The sequence below is a fragment of the Prionailurus bengalensis genome, chromosome B3, assembly GCF_016509475.1.
Source record: "Prionailurus bengalensis isolate Pbe53 chromosome B3, Fcat_Pben_1.1_paternal_pri, whole genome shotgun sequence".
In the NCBI taxonomy this organism is placed as follows: Eukaryota; Metazoa; Chordata; class Mammalia; order Carnivora; family Felidae; genus Prionailurus; species Prionailurus bengalensis.
This window is the reverse complement of record NC_057355.1, coordinates 18,889,820-18,916,455: the sequence shown is the minus strand read 5'-3', so window position 1 is coordinate 18,916,455 and position 26,636 is coordinate 18,889,820. Positions and strand designations below refer to the sequence as shown.

General features: G+C 40.3%; 1 protein-coding gene across 1 annotated transcript in view; it reads left to right on the top strand.

Annotated features, from left to right (window-relative positions):
• Positions 1-21,576, top strand: part of CERS3 (ceramide synthase 3) — a 106,023-nt gene extending 84,447 nt beyond the window's left edge. Inside the window, exon 12 of the mRNA XM_043554795.1 lies at positions 19,255-21,576. Within this exon, the coding sequence (XP_043410730.1) occupies positions 19,255-19,416 (162 nt within the window). The 3' untranslated portion in view covers positions 19,417-21,576. The remainder of the gene's footprint in view (positions 1-19,254) is intronic.
• Positions 21,577-26,636: the final 5,060 nt, after the last annotated feature.

The window sequence follows — 26,636 nt, the reverse complement described above, 5'->3', positions numbered from 1 at the left end:
TTAACATGCTAGGATAATCTATTCCCTGTTTTTCCATCCTGGCCAGAAGCAGTTGTCACAGTATTTTATTTTCTAAATAACAATAGTTTATACACTTCCTGAGATAGCCTGTTTCATTTTCAAATGAGCATAACTGTTAGGTAGCTCCTCTTTATTCCTGATCTTTCCCTCTAGGCCAATGCTGTCCAATAAAAATATAATGTGAGCCACATATATAATTTTAAGTTCTCTAGTAGTGTCATTTAAAACCATAAGAAACAGGTGAAATTAATTTTAGCAATATATTTAACACAACATAAGCAAAATATTATCATTTCAATTTTGCCTGTAGTATATTTTGCCTGGTGTGTATCTTAATCGGGGAAGGATTATAATCATATTTACAGCTAATACAGTGATTCAGCAGTCAATACAAAAAACTAGTAATGAGACCTTTTTCATTCTTTTTTTTTCATGTTAAGTCTTTGAAATCCAGTGTGGATTTTACACTTACAGCACATCTCAATTTGGACTGACCACAACTCAATTGCTCAAAAGACACATGTGGCAAATGGCTACCACATTGGATGTTGTAGCTCCCAGCTCTAGGATAGCCGTTGTACTTCTCTCCTCCTGCATCTGAGACAGATGGTGGGATATGTTCTCATGTGTGATCTGTTCTCATGGGGCCCCTGGTGTTATGCTCGATTATACTGTTATGCTTGATTATACTATGCTGGCTGTACCCACTACCTTTCCTTTTCCACTCAAGAAGTTTTCAGTTTGTGAGCAATAGAGGATAAAAGCCAACCTATTGTCTTTAAAAAAATTTTTTTTTAATTATTTAGTACTTATTTATTTTTGAGAGAGAGAGAGAGAGAGAGAGAGAGAGAGAGAGAGAGAACAAGCTGGGGAGGGGTATAGAGAGCGGGGAACTGGGGATCTGAAGTGATGCAAGGCTCAAACTCACAAACCATGAGATCATGACCTGGGCCAAAGTGTGACACTTAACTGACTGAGCCACCTGGGTGCCCCCCAACCTATTGTCTTATTTCTCTTTATCTTCTGTGACATCCTTATTTTTTGTTTTTTCCCTTCATTGCTTATCTCCAAGTACCACATCTTCTTTATATACCTGATTCTCCCCAACAAACTCTGCTTCTCTGAGTGACACTTCCTGTCTGGTACACTTTGGGGCTCCTTCTCTTTAATAAGGGCTATGAACTACCAGGTCCCAGCCTGTGCATTTATACTTTCCCTTTCTCTTTCTGGAGGTGATTTTGTCTGCACTTCTTCTAGGTCAATACACCCATTCTGCTCATTCCTTCCAACCTTCCCCTCTCCATGTTCCCAGCACAAGTTAGAGGGCTGAGGGAGCTCATTCGAATTTGTATATATATATTTTTCTTCTTATAGATACCCAAACAGTGTTCTCTCTTCCCCAGGATAATTGAAGGCATTTGATGCTGTATTTGTTTTTGGAAAGTGAGGGAGAAATGTGGAATCAGTCTACGATTGTTCTCCAAGCCCAGAAGTCCTCAAGTAAATCATTTGCACACAGGTGCTTAAAACGTTTTTAATAATAGACTTCTTCCTCCATTCTCACATGTAATCTTGATGATGTTTCAGTATGGAAGCTGCATTTAGCAGCACAGAACTGCATGGTAGCCATTAGATATCAACCATATGCCCTACTATCACCTGCGTGGCTCTGCTTCTGTGGATTGAACATCTCCAATTCTTTTAGGGCACTGGGTGGCTCAGTCAGTTAAGTGTCCGACTCTCAGTTTTGGTTCAGGTCATGATCTCATGGTTCCTGAGATCAAGCCCTACATCAGGCTCTGTGCTGACAGTGTGGAGCCTGCTTGGGATTCTCTCTCTCTCTTGTCTCTCTGCATCTCCTCCACTCTCTCTCTTTCTCTCCCTCTAAGTAAATAAATAAACTTAAAAAAATGTTTAAACATCTCCAATTCTTTAAACTGTACCTCATCCCAAGGTATGCTATTGAGCTTTTTCACCTACCTCTCTCATTTCATTTTATCCAGATTCTCCTTTAAATGAGCATCAGTTTCTACACATGGTCTGACTAATACAAAAGCAGGTTTGATGTCTCATTTTGTGAAAACTCTACTTCCATCGATGCAGCCTAGTTTTGCTTCAAGTTGCTGATAATCACATTACATTGTTAATTTATAGTGAGCTTGAAATTGATTAAAACCTCTAAGTCTTTTTCATATGGGCCAAGTCACATTTCCTCCATTTGGGGATTGTCTGGTGATGGTGGTGATTTGTGATGGAAGTTATATTCCTTCTTATTAAACATCACTTTGCTTAATAAGCTTATCATTTGAATGTTTTGCTTAAGAATGGAAAAGTAGTAGGGGCCCCTAGGTGGCTCAGTCGGTTAAATATTCGATTTTGGCTCAGGTCATGATCTTGCAGTTTGTGAGTTCGAGCCCCGTATCGGGCTCTGTGCTGATAGCTCAGAGCCTGGAGCTTGCTTCGGATTCTGTGTCTCCTTCTCCCTCTGCCCCTCCCCCACTTATGCTCTCTGTCTATCAAAAATAAATAAATGTAAAAAAATTAAAAAAAAAAAAACAGAATGGAAAAGAGGACATTTGGTGATGGATGCTTAAATGTTCCTGAGGACCTTTTGTCTAGGACATCTGTTACAAGAATTCAGGAGTATTCTACATAAGCCATCTCATGAAGAAAGTCTTTATTATTTTTCCTGATATATATTTTCATCAGGTGAGGATTGTGATTATATTTAGGGAAAATACAGAGTGAGGTATACTGCTCACACTGACAAGAAGATCTCCTAGGATTTCCACTTTTTATTTCAGATGAACTTTTTACACATTAGCTATGTTGACTACACCTGACCAGAATGACCTGTGGAGCCTTTAAAGAAGGACACTCATGGCCAGGTCCTAACTCAGACCATTTAAATCAGGATTTATGAGACAAGGCCCAGACATTGGAAGTTTTTAAATGTTTATTTACTTATTTTTTTGAGAGAGATAAAGAGCAAGTGGGGAAGGGCAGAGAGAGAGAGGGAGACAGAGAACCAAGCAGGCTCCATGCTGTTGGCACAGAGCCCGAAGCAGGGCTTGAACTCACAAACTGTGATATCATGACCTGAGCTGAAACCAAGAGTCAGACGCTTAACCAACTAAGCCACCCAGGGGGCCCTGGACATTGGAATTTTTGACTGACTTCTTCCCCTGATATAAGTGATTCTGATCTGTCTCTCAGGTTGAGAGCCACTAGAAAGTCGAGAAGTCCATGTATGTGTGTATCTGTGTGTCTTCTCCACTGATGGACAGATGTCCATGGACGACTCTCCATTTATTGTCTACTTTCTAAAAACCAAAGATAGCTGCATTTCTCCCCCACATGTGTGGAGTTTGTGGACATGACCTCAACAAATACTCCCATCTTGCAAATTTTAACAAGAGCAGCAGACTTTCATGTCACATAGGTGTTCAATGCTAAAACATTCTTACAAAAGAAAACTCAGACTATTGGAACACTTGGAGATTATTTCCTTTGTGGAAACCCAGAATTCTTTAAGTAGTACATTTCTCTGGAGAATTAAAGGCCTGACTCATTTTATAAGATGATTGACTAATTACTTGTAAACAGCCATCCATTATAGGAAGTGAGACATATTGGTAATTTTTTATTGCCTTTCTGGATTAAAAAGACTCATCTTAGGGGGTGCCTGGGTAGCTCAGTCAGTTAAGTCCAACCCTCAGTTTTGGTTCAGGTCATGACCTCATGGTTTTGTGAGTTCAAGTCCCATGTCAGGCTCTGAGCTAACGGTGCAGAGCCTGCTTGGGATTCTCTCTCCCTCCCTCTATCTCTGCCCCTCCTCTGCTCACGCTGTTTCTGTCTCTCTCAAAGTAAACAAATACACTTAAAAAATTTTTTTAAAGACTCATGATATATAGATACTAAAGAAATAAAACTTATTTGAAATCATGGAATTTTCAAACTGGAAAGATCCTTAGGTGACTCGCTGCACCTCTTTTCACAGAGGGCAGCAATCTAGGAAGAGTCTGTGGCCTCAGAAACAGCCTGCTAACCACAGTGGTGACTCTGCCTGGGCATCACCTAGAGCTGGTTAGAAATGCAGCTTCACCAGGGGAACCTGGCTGGCTCATTCGGTTAAGCGTCTGACTCTGGATTTTGGCTCAGGTCATCATTTCACAGTTCATGGGATCGAGCCCTGCATCAGGCTCTGTGCCGGCATCATGGAGCCTGCTTGGGATTCTCTCTCTCCCTCTCTCCTCTGCTCCTCCTTCCTCAAAATAAATAAGTGAAAACTTACAAAAAAAAAAAACCCTCAGAAATGCAGTATCTCAGGTCCCACTTCTGAATGAGAGCATGTACTTCATCAAGAACTCTGGGTGATTATATGCCTATTAAAGTTTGAGAAGCCCTGGTCTAGAAAATTCAGATCCAGGTAACTAACAGTAACTGTCCCTGTGTAGCTAGGTTTGATAGAATCCAATTTAAATTTAATGCAGCCTCTTTGAGGAAAAAAAAAAAAAGAAAGAAAAACCCAATTGTTTTTTTCTGTGACCTTGTCATTTTGGATCATAAGAACTAATATAACAAAAAGGAATGTATTTGGGTAGTAGTTCAGAAAATTGAACTCTTTGACTGAATGCACCTCTTTTTCTTTTCATACAGTTGAAGTGAAAAGTTTGCTTTCAAAACAGCATAAAATGCTTATTATATTGTCCTTTGTTTCATTGCCAACTGTGGATTTAGATGTGGAGCCATTCAAAAAGCAGTGGGACATTATGAGTCATTCATGACCTCCTGGGCTTTTGACATTAATGTAGAACCACAGATTCCCAAGCCCAGAGTTTCCTTAAGGCATTTCAAAAACACAGCTCTACAATTTTATTGAAACCATAGCTGCAGATGTCTTTCCCAGAGGTATACGGAAATGCTATGGCAGAGATCATTCATTTACTTGAAATGAGCATTTTATCTCATTAGCATTAGTATATTTTTTCCTCATTGTCAATGTTTATTTTGCTTGGTAATCCTTGCAATCAGTTTTTAGGAAGACAGGCCAGGGCCAGATGTTACCTTCATTAACAGGCAAATCATGATTAATTGATAAAGATCTTATATTCCAGTATCTTAAAATATAAGAAAAAGTTACACGAAACAGTAAAGCCAGAAGTATAGATATCAGGGTTTGATTTACATTTATTGTACGCCCCCTCTCCCACTTTTTTTTTTTTTGGCGGATATGAAAGTGATAAGTCGTGTATGACTTGGGTGGTGCTGGTTGTGTTACACACATTAATACAACTCAGATTGATGGCTACAGATGGGAGTATATTCTCTCAGATAACACAGCACGGGGAGGGGTTCTGATGTTGTGTCATATGAGGAGCTGTGGGAGGAAATTGGAATATTTAGCTTGAAGAGGATTTAACTGTCTTTAAATGTTTGAAAAACTGACCGATGTTTGAAGGAAGTACACAGACTCCTTTTGGACAATTACTGTAGTTATTGGAGATGTATGAGCAGGAGTGTGTATGTGTCAACAGAAACTAGATTAGATGGGCCTAAATGTCCCTTCCAAACCAGGGGGCTGTTGGGCACTGATCTTTCTTAAGTAACACCCCTTCTGCATCTCCAGTGCTAACCCTCCAATCCATGCCACTGCTCCTCTGGACTACAGTCACAGCCTGCACAGCCTCTACCTCTGGCGTCTCCGAAGTCCTTCCAGCCCCTTCCACACAGCAATCAGGAATGCTGTTATATAGCAACCAGCTCCCCCCATTAGAGCAGGAGTTTTCTGAGTATAGATGCCTTGTCTGTTTTGGTCGTTGCTATCTCAGACGGTGCTGCACAATGGCTTCTGGTTGGACTTAGAAGTAAAATATACCTCCTGACCATGATCTTTGAAATTGATAATCCGGTCCATGCTCACTCCCTGACTTCATCTTAGGACATGCTCCATGTTTCTCACTATGCTTCAGCTGCATTGGCCTTTCTGATCCCTCAAACGTGACAAGATTTTACCCCACCTCAGGCCCTTTGCACATACTATTTCTTCTTGAAACGTTCTTCACCCCACTCTTTCCTGACCACTCCTACTTACCCTTCAGGTTACAATCTCCGAGTTCCATTTCCCTGGCACAGCTACCTGACATCACCCCATCTAAGTGAGATCCCTAATTTACACATGGTGATTTTCTCTACTTCATAGTAACACTTATAAATGTGTAGTTCTATATTTATTGTTATTTGTTTGAGCTCTTAGCATTTGGCTCTTCTAGTAGACTATAAGTTATCTGCAAACAAAGACTATTATGTCCTTGATGCCTTGCACAATGCACTGGGGCTCAAGAAATAGTTTTTGAGCCAGTTGTTCTCAGTGGGGATTTTGCCCTCCAGAGACATTTGACAATCTCTGGAGACATTTCTGATTGTCACAGCTGTATCTAGTGGAAAGAAACTAAAGAAACTTACTGCTAACCATCCTAAATGAGTAGAACAGTCCCCACACCATGAATTGCCAGGCTCACAATGTCAAGAGTGCCTAGGCTGAGGTTCCTGGAATGGATGGATGAACTTCTTTCTCTTTTGGCTGATTCCACTTTGTGGTTGGTGGTGTTCCCAAAGTATTCCTTGCTTTCCCACCTACCATTGTCATTCTATACAGAGGGAAGGTAGGTTATGCCAGAACAGCCAAACTCGCTAGTTCTTGAGAAGCCAAGCTCCGTGTAATTAGCTGGGTAGCATTTCTTCAGATGTAAATATTGGTGGTTTAAAATTATTCAAATGATAATTCCAAATGGTTGCCAGCCATTTCCTTTTGAAATCAGGCAACTGCATTGGGAAAGTTCTGATGAATGGAGAGAATAAGATTGTAGCTTATTTTTCAGTTGGAACTGGGTGAAAATGAATACATTTATAACACTACCAACTTTCCATTCCTTCATGGTCATGTACAGTTTGGGTTGGGAAGGGAATAGTGGTAGAGTTGACCATGCCAAGCAGTCATTCTTGGTTCCTTTTCATTCACTTAGTGACCATTTCTGTCTTGTCATTTCTTCTCTTCTTAACCTTGTCGAATGTTGGGTCTAAGCAGCAGAACCGTTCATGTCCTGGAAGCAGCTAATTCTCCCCTCCTGCCCTTCGCACATACCTTTCCCTCCCCTGGAATCACAGCATCCAAGTTTGAGCTACACAGTTTCCCATCTCTAGTTCAAGCAACTGTACTTAGGAGGAAGTCTTCCAAGGTTGCTACTTATTGAAACATTTCTTTCAGCCCCATACAGCACTTCCCAATCTTCCTTCCCTCAGGGCACTGAGAGACTGATACTTGCACAGCATGCTAGGGAAAACCAACGCTACCGTCCAAAGAATGAGGAGACTGGGGCTCTGGTAGCTGCTCCAAGATCTAAAGGAATCAATGTCTCAGCATATTTTAACCTTTTCCTGGCACACCAGTTGGGAAACTCTGGTGTAGAATAGCCCCACGATACTCTAGTTGCTATGGGCCATAATAATGTTATGTATTCCATTTTGAATGTGAGCTGGTGGATTGGGGTTGCCTAAGAACATGTTGTATTTTGTCTACCACTGGAGAAGGACAGTGGTGAGATACTTTGTGAATTTTCCTTATTCAGAAATCTCAGCAACAATGGCAGCATGGCTCCTCTGAGCCAAGGCAACGGCCCTGTCCCGCAAGAACTCTCTGAAGTGGTTGTCATGAGTCTGCTGCAAAGTGCTCTAGGTCAGGAGGGGGCTCTGGGGATCCAAACCTGTGTGGCACAGCTCTGCTGACTGCTGTGCTACAGTTTGCTGAGCCCATGGGCCAAGCCAACGCAGAATCTAGATCCTGGTCACAGGGATTTGATGCAGTTTGGAAATTGCTGAAGACAAGGGAAGAGGTCTGTACCAAAGAGCCCCACTGAGTGTGATGGTCTGGGAAACAAGGTCTCCCATACAGGGCAGGACTGAAGATAATCTGGAGGTTTTTGTCTGGAACAACTGAATGAATGGAAGTGCCATTTGCTGAAATAGGGAAGACCGGAGAAAAGGTGGTGTATGAGTTGACCAGCATTTGATAAGCCCATTAGGCAGCTGAGAGGAGATTGTCTAGCTGTGAGCATTTGAGTTTGAAGCCAGGGAGAGAGGTCCACACTGGGGTATAAATTTGGGGGTCAAGGTGGGGGTTTCTGCTGTGGTGTTAGATTCGTTCATTCACTCACTCATCAAACAGATACTGAGGGCCTACTGCACGCTAGATGGAATCACCTAAGAGAAACTAGAAAGAAAGATTGTATTCCCCTCTCTCCCCCTGCAAAGAAAACCACTGAGGCTGTGTCCTTCCACCCATGCTTTCATATGCTTGTTAGACTTGAATACAGTCAAAAATATGGAGTATTGCTTTCTTATTTTTAAACTTTACATCTAGTATATATAATTGTGCATCTTGTTTTCTTCATCCATGACATTCACATTGACACATGTTACTCTGTGGATCAATTCATTTAACTCCTGTACAGTTTTCCACCAATCAGATACTCCACACTCTGTTTAGCCTCCTGTTTATAGTCAATTCTACCATAAACATCCTTATATCTGTCTCCTTGAGAATGTATAATGAGAGTTTCTCTGTAGGGAGGATTCCCATGTCACCTTTACTGGATGCTGTCAAACTATCTTTCAAACCCCACATCCTCACCAACACTCGCTTTTATCGGACTTTTCAATATTTACCAGTTTGATGAATGTGAGTTTTTTTTTAATCTCACTTTAATTCTCATCTTCCTGATTACTAATATTGAGCATTTTGTATAGTTTATTTGTCACAAATGTTGCCTCTTCCGTGAATTGCCTGCTCAGATCCTTTGTCTACTTTTCTGTCACATTGTGTTTTTCCCCCCTTCTTGATGGAGTGTAGAAATTCTTTGTTGGATGCTAATATTTAAAACAAATTTGAACGTTTCAATTTTAATACACATTTTCTATGACTATATACTTAATCCTCCACCTTTATATGATTATTTCTTAAACGATGCTTACCTAAATCCTAGTGATTTTTGTTTTCCAAAATCGCTTTGTATCTTTGCCTTGTTAGGGTTGTCGAATTTCCAGGCCATAGAATCTAAAGCTGTTTCTAAAGGCCATAAAGTATGGCAGTTTAGAGAATGTGCTAATTTTAATGGTTCTAATCCCCAAAGCAAATTACATTTACGAAACCAAATCATTTTCCACATCCATCGCAATTGGATGATTATGACAGAGTCTGGTACACTGTTAATTAATTTTTAGGTAATACAGAGAATATGAAAGACATCTATGGTTGTTATCAAGAACCATGTGGCTGCTGTGGGGCTGTGTCACTCAGCTGGGTGCGATGGAGTCTTGAAGCTCTTATTTAACCTGGAAAATGAACATGTTTGACAAGACACTCTCTAGAATCCATCTAGCCCTAAAACTGACTTCTTCTCTTAGAAGCTCATTTTTCAAAGCCCCCATAAGCCTTAGCAAAATGAATTCATTTCTTAAGGAAATTAGAGACATTGATAGCACCAAGTGAAATGAAAAAAGCCATCAGTGGAAAATAGAATGCACACTTGACCTTTGTACGACACGGGTTTGAACTGTGCTGTACTGTGAATGTATGTTCTCTTCCTTATGATTGTCTTAATAATATTTTCTTTTCTCTAGCTCATTTTAAATATATAGTATATAGTACATGTAACACACAAAATATGTGTTAGTCAACTATTCATGCTATTGATAACACTTCCAGTTAACAGTAGACTACTAGCAGTTAAATTTTTGGTGAGTCAAAAGTTATACGTGGATTTTCAACTGTGCAGGGGTCAATGCCCCTAAACCCCATGTTGTTCAAGGGTTATATTCTAGCTTACACTGGTGAGTTGGGGCAGTTTAAGAAGCAACTTTTGTGTCTGGCTCTGAAATTCAAGAGGAAACATTCTGTGTACACAGACAAGCCAATCTCAGGGTATGTTTTCAGGGATGTGGATCCAAACTCCACAGGACATAAAGGGCTAGGTACTACGTTGACTCGCCCTCAGAATTATAGGCAGCTGGGGCTGTGATCTTGATCCTGGCATTCTGTGTCCAAGAGATTTGACACCAACCGAAGGTAATTACCATGTACTGTTACAAAGTCAGCCAGTTTTTTTGTGAGCTCCCCAAAAGAAAAGGAGACTAGCAGAAGCTGGAAGTGTGTTCATTACTTTAGGGATCAGATGCTTGAGTTTTTGGACATAAGTCAGTTCAGCTCTGTGCCCCCATTCCTGGCACCCACTCTTCAAAGGGGTATTTTGACTTCATGACTTTAATTGAAGAAGGCCATTTTTATCCCAATTTCACAGCTTTCTTTCTTTCTTTCTTTCTTTCTTTCTTTCTTTCTTTCTTTCTTTCTTTTTAATGTTTATTCATCTTTGGGGGTGGAGGGAGGAACAGAGAGAGAGGGAGACACAGAATCCAAAGCAGGCTCCAAGCTCTGAGCTGCTAGCACAGAGCCCGACACAGGGCTCAAACCCACAAACCATGATATCATGACCTGAGCTGAAGTTGGACGCTTAACTGACTGAGCCACCCAGGCGTCCCCCAATTTCAGAGGTTTCTATTTCTTCTAGTGTATGGGATGCTTCCAAACTGACTGCCAGTCTCCCTTCACAGTGGCTGTGATTTCAGCCCATCCTCTGAACACACATCTTCTCTGCCCTCTTGGAGTGCCAGGCAGATGACATTTGCCAATATTGATGCCTTTTGGTGATGTGGGGGCTCCAAAGCCCCGTTAGAGCTAGTAACACGGTCTCCGCTACATACGTAACTTGTCCCTCATTCTTTCCACCACCGTTTTGTGCAACCAAAGGTTGTTGCCAGGTGAGAAGGGGATTCTTAAAAGACTTTGCAAAAATTATACTCATCCACTTCAATCGTGGAATGAATAATATTGTTAATAACGTGTTCTAGAGGGCCCAGGTCATTTCTGGAAAAAGTTCAGTTGCATATAGATATCTTTGCTAATTCAAAAGAATGCTATCTAAAGTGATCAGATAGTGATGTGCTCTCTGTAATGGCAGCTGCTGAGACCTTCACTGAGAGGCAGCTCAGGTGGGCAGATCACGGTGAGCATGTGAGCCCATACGCTTGGGCAAGTGGGAGAACTGAACCAAGTAGCTGTGACCCTTTGGCTGCTGATCCAAGGTCCAGTTCACTCTTCAAAAGGTTCTGGGTCCTCTTTATGCATGCATTTTCTTGGGCCTTTAATAATTTGTGGGAGGGTTTCAGGCCAACATTTGCATGAGACAAGTTCTACTAGCCCAGTGACAACTAAAAGTGTGCAGAGAACAGTGTAGGGAAAGGCAATGCAGGAAAAGAAATGGGCTGATTCCAAGAGACAGACTCAATGCTGCTGTGTAAGCAGTCTTGGCACTCTGTCAAAGCAGACAGGTAGTGTTCCAGAAAACACTGTGGCTTGACCTTTAGCAAGTATTTAATTCCTTGTTCCACTAGAGCAAGCTTGATTTGTTTTTGATTTCTGTTAAGTGTTGTAATTGCTGGGAAAGATTTGTAGTTGTGAAAAAGTGCTTTGCAGAACATGCATTATGGTTTGTATTTTAATATTCTCTGATTTGGGCTATTTAGAAAAACCTCTTTTTTCTGGCATACCCGAAGTCAGCTTTTTTCAAACTGTGGGTGGCAGATCAGTAATCCAGTTTCCTAGGTCTCAACCACCGTTTTTACAATGAAACAGAACAGAATAAAACATGTCAGTGTTTGTCTCACAGAGTAAAAATAATTAATTAGGGGTGATTTTCATTATTTCCAATTTTATGCTTCGAAGTCAGTCCTGCTGGTACCAAGGGCAGAGTCAGAACAGGGTGAGGAGGTATAAGGAGACCGCTGGTGCTCTGTTCAGTAGGAAAGGAGAGGGAGCTTTCTTATGCAGAGAACTGACCTCAAACAGAACTGAGTGTCTGCCTCCTGGGTGCCCTGTCTCAAGTGTGTGTGCAGAAGACTCCAGCAGGGGTCTGTAGAGCACTGCGGTTCACAGTTTCTAAGCTTAGAGTAGGGTTTTCATCCGATCTGCCTTTCTTAGCTGTGTGGCCTTCTAAGTTACTTAATCCCTCTGAGCCTCAGTTTCCTCTCTTGTAAAGTAAAGAGACTGGCTCCTATGTCCTAGGGTTACTGTGAGGAGGGAATGTTATTGTTCACACTAGCTGCTTGGTCCAGTGCTCAGCACATAGACATTTAGAGCACGAGTGTCTATAGCAGCCTTATCCACAATTGACAAAACTCGGAAGCAACCAAGATGTCCTCCAGTAGGTGGATGTGTACATAAACTGTGGTACCTCCAACAGTGGAATATTCCTTAGCAATAAAAAGAAATGAGCAATTGAGCCATGAAAAGACATGGAGGAACCTTAATGCACATAACTAAGTGAAAGAGGCCAATCTTAAAAGACTACATACTCTATGATTCCAACTATATGACATTCTGGAAAAGACAAATCTGTGAGGCAGTAGACAGGTCAGTGGTCATGAGGGGTTGGGGAAGAGGGAGGGATGAATAGGTGGAGCACAGCGGACTTTTAGAGCAGAGGAAAAAAATCCCTTTGAGGTTTCCACTGCTGTTATGGTTTTATTATAGACGGCATATACAAGATAAAATTGAATATAACATGAGCTTTTAGCAATACTTTAATACCCATCATTTCCGATTTATATTATGTAAGCTTGCATAACATGCAACCACTTGTACATCCATCCAACAAACTCTCACTATCCAAAAATCCTTTCTAAGCTTGATGCATCATCTAGGGCCATGGTTCTCAATCCTACTGGACCCGTATCCCATTCGCTAGCCTGAAATTAAATTCCCAGGTTAAGGGGGCACCTGGGTGGCTGAGTTGGTTGAGCGTCCAACTCTTGATTTCAGCTCAGGTCATGGTCCCAGTGTCATAGGATTGAGTCCGCGTTGGGCCCCATGCTGAGCGTGGAGCCTGGTTAAGATTCTCAATCTCTCTCTCTCTCTCTCTTTCTCTCTCTCTCTCTCTCTCTCTCTCTCAAAATTAAAAAAAAAATCCCAGGTAATATAACTCACCTATAATCATAATTTCAAAATTAATATAATGCCACAACTGTAATAGAAAAAGATATAATAAGAGGCATTTCTGATAAAACATTCATTTCATGTGTAACCTACGTGCAAAACTACACTCAAGAGGATCCTGGAGTCAACAGATGCCGTGCTTGCTCATGTGGAGACTCACCATGAATGGGGCAGCTGTAAACACAGACTGATGCAGGCATGTTGTGCTGGGACTCAACTTCCCCCCGGTAGTGTTGTGTCATCTGTGACATGGTTTTCTGAAATTATGAAGCCCTGAACAAAACAAAGTATAGCCTTCCTTTGAATTGTGTACATAGTTATGTTCCTGGAGAATTGAGAGTATATTAAAACCACACAAGAATTACCATGCTTGAATGTAAAATGGAATTAGGTTCTAGGCTTGGATGATTAAACACAGAAACACAGTTTCACTTACACAGATGTCTGGCAGGATGCTAGGATGTCAGACACATTGTAGGATATATGGTATCTCTAGCCACTGCTTACTGAAAATCAGTGATGCTCCCCAACCTTTGTGACCATTAGACGCCATTAATTTCCAGAAGGCTCCACTGGTCCAGGACCCCTTCCTAGAGGTAAGAGGGCTGGAGATGTGGCTTGGGGCAATGGGAAGCATCTTCTAGGACGAGTTCATATCTCAGCTGAAGCAGCTCCTTAAGTCCTGGAGAAATGGGACAGTAGATGCTAGTCTGCTTTTCTGGAGAGAAATTTATTTCTTTATTCTGACTCAGATTTCCCCTTGCTCCCTACAAAAATCTTTTGAAGAAGGAGACTCAAGGGGCGTGGTCCATGAAAGCAATCATCAGCCACGCATGATCCTTCCCTGAAGGACCCATCTGCAGAGGGGAACAGCACTTCTGATCCCTGCTGACAGCATATCATAAAAAGGTTGCCTTTCTCCATTGCATAACAGATGAGACACCAAGTTTATGCCTCCATGTTTACAGTGAGCCTTTTTACTTTAAGACCCTTTCTGTGTTGTTGCGGAAAAGAACCGATCGTACTGAGAAGAGCCCATGACGTGACATTTCTGTGATTAAGGCAGCAGAATATGGGTACGTTGGGTTTTTTCAAAAGCCGTGTTTGCAGGAAGATTGTACACAGAGGAGGTATTCGGTTACATATACCCAGAGGTGGTCAGGTTTAGTCTGGAGGTCACAAAAGGAGAAAGTGACTCATATGGCTATAGATGGCATCTCAAAAAATGGGGTGTCAGGAACCAGCCTTCATCTTCCATGTTTTTTTCTTTTTTTTTAATTTCTATTTGCTTTGGCGGGGGGGGGCATGGAAGAGGCAGAGAAATAGGGGGATAGAGGATCTGAAGTAGGCTCTGTGCTGACAGCAGAGAGCCTGATGAAGGGTTCGAACTCATGAGCCAGGAGATCACGACCTGAGCTGAAGTCAGATGCTCAGACCGAGCCACCCAGATGCTCCCATGTTTGTTTGTTTGTTTGTTTGTTTGTTTGTTTTCTTTTCTAGTCTAAGTTTAATAGAGATGTTTGTGAACTGGTTTAGAGGGGTGCGGGGTCATGGCCAACACTGGCCTTGCCCAGAGCCTGAGTTCTCAGTATTGTTCTAATAATCCATACCATCTTTTCTGTTTTGGAATGAAGCCTGATCTGTAGGAATGTCATTCTTCTAAGAGTCTTCCTCCCAGAATTTCTCTGAGAATACCTGAGAGAGGTGGGGGAGCCTATACCCCTTCATTAAGAACTGCCCTTGAAAGAGTCCCTGCATAAAGAAAATAGAACCCATCCTAATTCCCGACAATAAGAGCATCTTGACAACCAAAAGGCCTACATGAGTAATACTTTACTTAGCAAATGCATATTGGGAAAACCATAGTATTTGCTATCTGAAAAGAAATACGATTAATTTTTAAACACCATTGGGAAAATTGACTTTTTCCCATCTGTATAAAGTTTGATGAATCTATACACAGGTATAGATTTGTGTAGCCATCACCGTAATGGTGCCCCTGGCATCCCTTCTCCATCCAGATAGGTGGTCTTTTCAAGAAGAGCATGTAAATGTGATCTCACTGTTAGTGAGTTCAAGCCCGGTGTCAGTGTCAGTGTGCACTCGCACTGTCAGTGAGGAGCCTGCTTAGGATTTTCTCTCTCTCTCTCTCTCTCTCTCTCTCTCTCTCTCTCCCCCCCCCCTTCCCTTGCTCTCTCTCTCTCAAAATAAACTTTAAGAAAAATGTATCATTTTTTAAAAAGAAGAGAATGTTAATAACATTAGTATATCATATGGTAGGTATCCTTTTAAAACTAATTTATTTTCACTTAGCATAATGCCGCTGAGATTCCCCCAATTTCTTGTAAATGTCAACACTTGTTTCTTTTTCATTGGTAAGTAGTATTGCATTGTACAGATGCACCACTATTTATCCATTTACTGATTGAAGAACATTTGAGTTGCTTCCAATTTTCGCAGTTATGAATAGAGATGTTATAAACATTTGTTTTTATGTGAACATAATGTTCATTTCTCCAGGGTGGATATTCGGAAATAGGATTGCTGCCATATATAGTAAATGTATGCTTAGCTTTATAAGTAACTGTCAAACTATTTTCCAAAGTGCCTGTACCATTTTGTATTTCCATCAGCAATGTGTAAGAGTTCCTTCCAGTCACTCTACGTCCTTGTCAGCACTTGGTATTGTCAGTAATTTTAATTTTAGGTATTCTAATGGGTTTATAGTTGTATCTCATCCTGGTTTTAATTTGCATTTGGCTAACAGTTAATGATGTTGAACATCCTTTCAAATGCTTTTTGACATCCTGTATCCTCTTTAAGGAAATGCTTCTCTTTGCATATTTTGCCCACTTTTCAGTTGGTTTGCTTTTTTCTTATTGTTGAGTTTTGAGAGTTCTTTATTATGCATACAAGTCAGCTATGAGGTTGGCAAATATTATTTCCTAGTTTGCACCTTGTCTTTTTATTCTCTAAATAGTGTTTTTTATAGTGGACTTCATTTTGATGAAGTCCAGATTATTGTTTTTTTCCAATGGAGTTTGTTGTTGTTGTTGTTGTTCCACATCTTGGAACCCCTCACCCAACCTAAGGTCACGGGTTTCTTCTAAAAGTTTTATAGTCTTATATTCTACATTTAGATCTATGATCCATTTTGGGTTGGCTTTTGTGTAAGATATGACACTTAGGTTAAAGTTTAGTTTTTTGCCTATGGATTTCTAATTGTTCCAACACTGTTGGAAACACTATTCTTTCTCCATTGAATTCCTTTTGCACCTTTGTCAAAACTCAATTGGCCATATTTATGTGTGCCTATTTTTAGATTCTCTATTCTGTTCCACTGATCTATGTGCTTATCCCTTTGCTAATACCACCCAGCTTTGATTACTATAACTTTATAGTAAGTTTCAAATTTGGGTAGTTTGAGTCCTCCAATTTTATCAGAATTGCTTTAGCTCTTCTAGTTTCTTTGCTTTTCCATACAAATTTTAGAGTTGGCTTGTCTGTATGTACAAAAAATCTTGCTGAGATTTTAATTGGTATTGTGTGGAATCTGTAGATCAACTTGGGGGTAATTAACATTTTTACTATGTTTAATCTTCCAATCCATGAACATAGTATATCTCTCCAATTATTTAGATCTTTGATTTCTTTCATCAGAGTTTTATAGATTTTACATACAGATCCTATATGTGTTTTGTTAGATTTATACCTAAGCATTTTATTTTTTGGAAACTTTTGTAATGTTACAGATATTTAAATTTCAGTTTTTAGTCAGACATTGCTAGTCATGTTAGTTTCCTGTGGCTGCTGTAACAAAACTTGATGGCTTAAAACAGCAAATTTATTCTTTCACAGTTCTGGAGGCCAGAAGTCTATAATCAGTTTTGAGCTGAAATCAAGGTGTGGCAAGGGCTGTGTTCCCTCCAGAGGCTGTAGGAGAATCTGTTCTTTGTCTTTTCCAACTTCTGGTGGCTGCCAGTATTCCTTTCTTGCAACCACATTACTCCAGTCTCTAACTCCATCTTAACATTGCCTATTCTCTGTGTTGAATCTCCCTTTGCCTCTCTTATACACTTCGGATGGCCTTAGGGCATTCCTAGATTATCCAGGACAGTCTTCTCAAGATTCTTAACTTAATCATATCTGCAAAAACTTTACCATATCGGGTAACAGTCACAGGTTTTTAGGGATTAGTACTTAATATCTTTGAGGACATTTTTCAGGCTACTACATTATTGTTTAGAAATGCAGGGCACCTTGGTGGCTCAGTCAGTTAAGCTTCCGACTTCGGCTCAGGTCATGATCTCGCAGTTGTGAGTTTGAGCCCCATGTCAGGCTCTGTACTGACAGCATAGAGCCTGGAGCCTGCTTCGGATTCTGGGTCTCCCTCTCTCTCTGCCTCTCCCCTGCTCATGCTCTCTCTCTCTCTCTCAAGCAATAAAATAAACATTAAAAAACATATAGAAATCAAGATTGTGTGTGTGTTTGTGTGTGTGTGTGATTTTGTGTGTTAACCTTGTGTCCTGCAACTTTGTGCTAAACTCACTTATGAATTTTAGGAGCTTTCGGTAGATTCTCTGGGATTTTCTACATAGATAATCATGTCATCTTCAAATAGTGACGCTTTTACTTCTTTCTTTCCAATCTGTTTGACTTCTGTTTCTTTTTCTTACCTTATTACATTGACTAGGACTGCCAATACAATGTTGTATAGGAGTGGTGAAAGTAGACATTCTTGCTTTGTTCCTAATCTTAGGAGGAAAGCGTTCGGTCATTCATCATTAAGTATGATGTTAGCTTCTATTTCTTCTTTGCTGAATTTTTTTTTGATCATGAGTGGATGTAGAATTTTGTCATATGATTTTTCTTCATCAACTGATATAATTATATATTTTTTCCTTCTTTGGATTATTAATAGGTTGAATTACATTCATTGATTTCTAAATATTGAAACAGCCTTGCATTACTGGGACTAACCCCACTTCATTGTGATGTATTATTATTTTTATACATTGCTGGTTTTGATTTGGACTATTGTGTTGAGATTTTTTATGTATATATTCATTACAGATATTGGTCTGTAGTTGTTTTTTCTTATGCTGTCTTTTTTCTGGCCTTGGTATGTGGGTAGTTCTAGCCTCAAAATAAATTGGGAAGTATTCCTTCTTCTTTTTAATGGAAGATATTGTGGAACTTTGGTGTTATTTCTTCTTTATATGTTTCATAGAATTTGCCAGTGAAAACTTCTGGGCCTGATGATATTCGTTTCCAGATCTATAACTAATTTAATTTATTCTATAGTTATATGACTTTTTTAGGTTACCTATGCCATATTGGGTGAATTTTGGTAGTTTGTAGTTTTTGAGAAATTAGTCCATTTCATCCAAGTTGTCAAATATATATGCATAATATTGCTCATTGTATTCTGTTATTTTTATAATATTTGTAGTATCCATAGTTGAATCCTCTTTTTATTTTCTGACAAGTTGTGCCTTCTCTCTCTTTTCCTTTGCTAGTGATTTATCAATTTTATGGATCTTTTCAAAGAACCAGCTTTTGGTTTACTGCTTTTTTCTGTTTTCGGTTTCATTGATTTCTTTATTATTTCCTCCCTTTTGCTTGCTTTGGGCTTATTTTGCACTTCTTTTTTCTAATTTCTTAAGGTGGAAGCTCAAATTATTTGAGACTTGTCTTCTTTTTAATATAACATTTAATGCTATAAATTTCCTTATAAGCACTATTTAGCTACCTTTGACAAATTTTGATATGCTGTAGTTTCATTTTAATAAAAATATTTTCTAATATCCATTGTGACTTACTCTTTGTAAGTGTGTGTTGATCCATTGTCAAGTGTGTGTTGTTTAATTTCCAACTGGTTTGAGATTTTCCTATTTTTTGTATTGATTTCTAAATTAATTCCATTATAACCTGAAGTATACTTTGCATAATTTCAATTCTTTAAGTTTGTTGAGATTTATTGTGTGACCCATGATATGTTCTACCTTGGTGAATGTTTGGTTTTTGAAATTTGCATTTTCTTTCTGGGTTTGGGATTTGGGTTTTCTTCATCACTCAAGCTCTTTCTGGAAGGTTGTCACTCACATCCCATTCCTTTCTTTCTCTAGGACACCCACGATGTGCGGAGTGATGATGAGGATGGGTATGAAGAAGACGAGGAAGAGGAGGAGGAGGAGGAAGAAGCCACCAAAGGCAAAGAGAGAGACTGTTTGAAGAATGGCCTCGGGGCCAACAGGCATCTCATTCTCAACGGTCAACATGGCCGTTAGGTTGAAGTCCATGCAGCTACCGGGTCACAGTGTCCTCTAAGGGCTGCTGGAAGCCAGAGTTGCTTCCCCCTCCACAGCTGTGGCCTACAGGAGCCACAGGGACCCCAGATTCTGCCCTTTCCTCTTTTCAACCACTACCTTCCTCTCCCCCTGAGATGTATTTAACAAAATGTTGTTAATTTGTGTTAAAATGTTAAATATAGCATCCCTATGGATTTTACTGCAGTTAGGACTCAGACTGGTCAAAGATTTCAAGGATTTCTCCAGAGGCCCATTTCAGTTCAGTTGTGTTCATTCATATATGTGAGACTGGTGGTTTTCCATGCGCTCACGTCATGCCAGTAGGACTTTGCATCTTGCCACCTTGCTCACTCTCAGGATTACTTGAGAGGTTCTAGGGGAACCCACTTTTTCAGGTGTGTTCAGCCACAGAGAACAGCTCATTGCCTCCCAAAGTGATGTAGAGGACGCAATGCAACAGTGGCAGAAGGACCAAAGGAGGTGACCAGGCTTCCAGGGCTCACTGGCCACTTTCTGATGTGGGTGGTTTTTTTAAACGTTCCAAGCCTTGGTGTCCAGTGGGAATAGTAATAGTTGCCTGGCCTACCTCATGGAGTTGGAGTAAGGATCAAATGAGATAACAACAGAAGGAAAGCGTATAACTGCCAACTGCAATGTGACTGTTACCTGACCCTGTTTTCACTATGATGCCAACTCTGGGAGACAGAAACCTGACTACACTTGGCACTGAATGGGCCTGAACAAAAGGCACAATCTTAAAAAATTTATTTTAAATGCGTCTGGAGATACCCAGAAGTGCAAATATCCAGAAGGTTGTTTCCATTATATTTGGTAACAGCTACCCAGGGATGATTCTCAAATTCCCCCAAATTCTCTACCCCCAGGTCCCCTGGCCAGTGGAGGCAGCCTGGGCCCCAATTCCTTATTGTCTTTTGCTGGCCTCTCACTCGCTTCCTGAGAAGAAAGCTTTCCTGCCCCTCCCCCTGCCCTGAGCCCCTCCTTCAGGCTGGCAGAGCTGCCCAGACAGCAGTAGGATCCCTCTGGGGGCCTGTCCCGGAGAGTCAGACCCAGGGCAGGCTGCTCACCTAGCCATTATTTCCCGGAAAACCTGAGCCTTTGGGGCATGACATGCGTGCGAGCTGTTGACCCAAGTGAAATCTTAGAAACAGAAAGAGGATGCCACACTCTTTCATCTCTGCTATGCAACCCAATCAGACTGCTCAACAGTAAGACAGAACAAAACAAAAGGCTGCAAAATACCCCCTGAGAAATGTCCAAGGACAAGTGTTAGAGTCAATGGCAGCTCTTGGGGCTGCAGACCACTCAGGGAATACAGATACAAATACCAATACAGATACAGATACCAATACAGGCTGGTGGGTCAGTAGCCTGCTGGCGGCCCCCTCAGGGGGCACATCTGAGCCCAGAGTGCAGGGCAGACCTGAGACTTAGGGTTCAGCTGGCTGAGGAGAGGCTGAGCCTTGCAGAGGAAGAGCTTGAACAGAACACACAAATACCCCTCCACACACACACACACACACACACCAATCTCTCATACTTTGGGGGCCACATTTTGCACTTTTGTCCCATTTGCTTGGGGCCCCTATTATAAAACCAAGCGGGAGTTAGGGCTGTGAGGGCTGGCAAGACATCCACACAGGCCCCCCTGATGCGGGCTGCTGCTGAGTGGAAAGGCACGGCCCAGCAAGGGGTCCCCGGTTTTTATTCTTTAATAAAAAGATGTTTTTAAAATCTTCAGGATAAACAAAGACAAAACTCAAAACCATTGCTAATTCTTTCCCCATCAAGATCTCTTCCTGAAGAGTCATTAGAACAACAGAAAAACCTATGTCAAGTTTTCTCTGCCTGTTATTTGCTTTTATGAGTACGACATAGGCATCATATGTACAATGTTTTATTATAAATCTAGAATGCCTCCACTCCCTTTAGGACATAGGTGTTAAATTATTATTAATATTATATTATATTATTATTATTGGTGGAAGAAAAATCCCATTGAGACACTATGTTTTATGTTTCCAGTTAACAGACTGTTTTTTTCCTTGATTTATTTTGGTCTTGTCTCTGTACCAAATTATCTTCTCACTTAAGGTAAAAACATGTTTATTGGCTGCTCTAGCCTCCAGTTCTTTTTTTTTTTTCTTATTTAAATGTGAAAGGTAAACTTGATAGGCCAACTTCAGCTCTCTCTGATACAACCGGAAGCACTGAACTACCTCTGGAAAGGTAGATATGCATTGTTGTAACATCCTCTATGGCTTTTGTGGTCATTTTAAAGGTCACCTCTCTTCCTACCAGAACCAAGGGTTCACACTATGCCAGATGACTTTATAAAAACACAGTCCACTGTGCCACCAATGTTATCATAATGGTGAAGACTTACAATAAAGCAAAGACAGAATCCGGAGGAGTAGATTCAGCACACACATTGCTTGGCTTCTGAGACATCATTATTGCTCTCACCAAGTGGAAAAAAAAAGATTTGCCTCTAGAAATGCCCTGCTGGAAATCAGGGGGAACAGGCAGAAGGGTAGAACCAAGTTAGGACATTAAGGCTGCTGCCTTTGGCGTATCAGATTCCAGACAAGAGGAAATAGGCCTGACGGGGGTGACCCACTTGGCTGTAGACAGTGCAGACAGACCAGTGTGGGCTGGGGTCTAACCTGGGTCATGGCATCTGGGGCCTGTGGTGCAAGGCAATGTTGAAGTGCTAAGAAAGGGGACTGATCTGAAAGGAACTTTCTTGACCACACTTTCACTGTGACTGTAGAGCAAGTAGACATTCAACAGATAAGAGAATGTTACGAGCAACTTTATGTCAGTAAATTTGAAGGCATGAACAAAATGTGTAAGTTCCTAGAAAAATGCAACTTGTTAACATGGGCACAAAAAGAAGTAGATATTTAAATAGCCATCTAAATGAAACAAAATTCAATCCAAAATTTTGAAATCCACTCCTCTACCCCCTACACACACAAAATCTTTAGGCCCAGATGGTTCATCCAGCGGATTCTTCCAATATTTAAGGAGTAATTAACACATGTATTATACAAACTTCTGTAGAGACCAAAGGAACACATCCACACTTGTCTCATAAGGCCTGCATAATCTCAATACTAAAATCTGAAAAGAATATTAGGAGGCAAAATCCCAACAACTATTAGCTAAATCATTTGTGAACATAAGTACAAAATTCCTCAACACAAACTGAATTCAACAATATGTAAAGAAGAGAATGCATGACAGACAAGTTGGGTTTATTTCAGGAAGTTGTGGTTGATTTATTATTTGAAAATCAATGTTACCATTTTAAAAGAGTAAAGGAAAAAGCCATATCTTCAAAAGCTTTAGATAAAATTCAGCAACTATTTATTTGAAAAAAAAACTTCACAGAAAAGTAAGAAGGAACTTCCTTAACCTGATTTAATAGCACCTTCAAAAAGCATCAAGCCAGCATCATATGATGCTATAACGGCCAAATACTGAAAGCTTTCCCCAAAGGGATGAGCACTGAGACAGGGATGTCCATTAATGATGCCCATCATGCTGAATATATTCAACATTGTATTTTTCATCCTGCCTAATGTAATATTTCAAGAAATAAAAATTGTGAGGCTTGAAAAAAGTAAATAAAAACTCATATAACAAATGAAATGCAAAAAATCCCACACCGTGTGTGTGTGTGTGTGTGTGTTTAAATTTATACAGAAATATCAAGAAACAAGAGTGGCTAAGACAATCTTTAAAATAACCAAGCAAGAGAACTCATTTTACTAAGTACCAGGACATACTACCAAAAAAGATAGTAAAGCAGTGTGAGATTGGTATGAGGATAGACAGAACAATAAAATTGTATAAAGACCAGGAACAAACTCATGCATATATGCACAGTTGGCTATCAAGGATAAAAATTAAACTTGATCCTTACCCAACACCATATACAAAATAAATTCCAGGTGTTTTTGTAGATCTAAATGTGAAAAAGCTTCCAGAGGAAAACATAAGAGGACATTCATCTTCATGACCTTAAGATAAGCAAAGGATTCTTAAAAAGCAATATGGGGTGCACCTGGGTGGCTCAGTCAGTTAAGCATCTGACTTTGGCTCAGGTCATGATCTCACGGTTCATGAGTTCAAGCCCCTAGTCGGCCTCTCTGCTGACACTGTGGAGCCTGCTTGGGATCTTTCTCCCTCTCTCCACACATCCCCTGCTTACACACTCTCTTTCTCTCTTTCTGTCTCAATAGAAATAAAACTTAAAAAAATAAAGCATTACACATAAAGGAAAACATTAACAAATCAGAGTAAATAATAAAGAAATTCTATTTCTCAATCGACACCATGAAGAGAGTGAAAGGGAAAGCCATAGAGCAGGAGAAAATATCTGCAATACTTAAAACTGACAAGACTCATATCCAACACATATAAAGAACTCCTACAAATAAAATCTGACAACCCAATTAAAAAAAAAAATCAACAAGGCACTTAACCAGATGTGTAAATCAACAGATCAAGTAAATATATGAAAAGGCGCTCAATTTCATTAATCATTAGGAAGGCTGCTAGTACCAAGCAGCGATCACGTGGAACAAGAACTTACACACTGCCGCAGGAGTATCATTACAGCCACTTTGAAAATGTTTGTCATTTCCTAAAATTGGATGTATGTGCATATTACAATCCAGCAGCTTTACTACTAGGTGCATATCTAAAAAGCACATACATGAACCTCAAAAGAATGCATATGCATGTTCTTAGCAGTGTTCGTGATAGCCTAAACAAGTCATTTCCAAATACCCATTAAGAGTAGAATGGGTAAGTAAATTGTGGTAGACAGTAAAACCTTGGTTTACGAGCATAATTTGTTCTGTAAACATGCTTGTAATCCAAAGCACTTGTATATCAAAGCGAATTTCCTCATAAAAAATAATGGAAACTCAGATGTTTCATTCTACAACCCAAAAATATTCATATACAAATCATTACAATACAGTAATATAATAGAAAATATTAAAGAAAATAGAAAATATAAAGAAAAACAAATTAACCTGCACTTACTTTTGAAGACCTTCACAGCTGGTGTGAGGGAGACAAGAGAGAGGAGGGTTATTATGACTTTCACTGTCACTAATGGAATCACTGCTATTGGCTCAGTGGAATCTTTTCTTTACGTGCAACTTTAACAAGGAATCTATCCAATGACCGTTGCTTTTGCAGCCTTTTGAGGATTTCGCAGAAATGTGACTTTGCATTGTCGCTAAACAGATTCATCCCTCGCACTGCTACAGCCTTATTCGGTGGTGCTTTTCTACAAAACTTTGCACTGTCTCCCACATTTTACACATCTCCCTAATCTCATTTGAAGTGAGGGATTCCTCCCCCCTTTTCTCCTCCTCCTCTGCAAACAAGATGCAGATGTAGACTTCTTATAAAATCTTGCAATTTTGGCCAGTCGCATACCTCATTCGTACTTCTTGATGACTTCTTAACTTTCACTGTAATCATCTCCTTATTCTCACTGCCTTTCTTTTCAACCTTTTTCTTTTTAAAAAAATTTTTTTCAGTGCTTATTTATTTTTGAGAGACAGAGTGTGAGCAAGGGAAGGTTGGAGAGAGAGGGAGACACAGAATCAGAGGCAGGCTCCAGGCTCTGAGCTGTCAGCACAGAGCCCAACGCAGGGCTCAAACCCACGAACCATGAGACCATGACACAAGCCAAAGTTGGACACTTAACTGACTGAGCCACCCAGATGCCCCTCAACCTTGTTCTGCCTGGGGGCCATTGTATATGCTTGCACGGATGTTGACTACAGTACAGTATCAATAAACTCTTATCATATACTGTATTTAACATAACTGGTAATAAGGTGGTAGAGGAAAGGGTCTATATCTGTAGGCAGCCTGACCTATAATGAAGCAAAGCATTCTTAAGCTCACTTTTGGATGGAAAAGCAAAGGACTGTCTATAGGTGCTTCGCAGTGACAAAAAATATGCTTCACAGTGACAAAAAACATTGTGGGCACCTTCCAATGTTCTGAAAAAAATCACTGATTTCTGCCAAACACCTTGGCCTGAGACCAAGCATCTGAGCATAGGAGACCATCACCCACATTCTCGCAGAGAGAGACCAAGAGAAAGAGAGAGAGAAGAACCATTGGCACAACCGTGATCAAGTGATATTCAGCATCCATACTATTCATATTGCAAGACATTGCTCGTTTTATCAAGTTAAAATTTATTAAATGTGTTTGGTAGTCTTGTGGAACACTTGCAGAACAAGTTACTGGCAATCCAAGGTTTTATTGTATTTATATTATGGGATACAATATAGCAATGGAAGTGAACTGGTATTTACAACAATGTAGCTTCATCTTCCTATCTGTTTTTCAAAAGAAGTTAATGGAAAATGAATATATAATTTACATTTACATCTTTTCATAAAGTTCAAAAATAGAAAAAACTAATTTATGATGGAAAAAGTCAGAGGGTGCCTGGGTGGCTCTGTTGGTTAAGCATCCAACTCTTGGTTTCAGCTCAGATGATGATATTGCGGTTTTGTGAGTTCAAGCCCTGCATTGGGTTCTGTGCTGGCAATGCAGATCCTGCTTGGGATTCTCTCTTTCCCTCTCTCTCTGCTCCTCCCTCATTCATGCTCTCTCTGTCTCTCTCAAAATAAATAAATAAACTTAAAAAAAGAAAAAGGATGCTCGTTACCTTTGGGGAGAAGAGAGATCCTGTGCCCGGATTGGGTCAGAGTGGGCTTTAAGGTACCAGTGACTTTCTGCATCTTGACTTGGATAGGGCTTACATGAGTGTGTTGAGTTTGTGATAGATCATCAAACTGTACACTTATGGTTTTTATGCTTTTATGTAGGTATAAGTTTCTTAAAAAGTTGTGAAAATGAGGGGCTCAGGTGGCTCAGTCGATTAAGCATCTGACTCTTGGTTTTGGCTTAGGTCATGATCATCTCACGGTTTGGTTCATGAGATCAAGCCCTGCGTTGGGCTCTGCACTGGCAGTTTGGGATAATAATAACGTGATATAGGTGTGCCTGGGTGGCTCAGTCGATTAAGCATCTAACTCTTGGTTTCAGCTCAGGTCATGATCTCACAGTTTCCTGACTTCCAACCCTGCATAGGGCTCTGGGCTGGCAGTGCAGAACCTGCTTGGGATTCT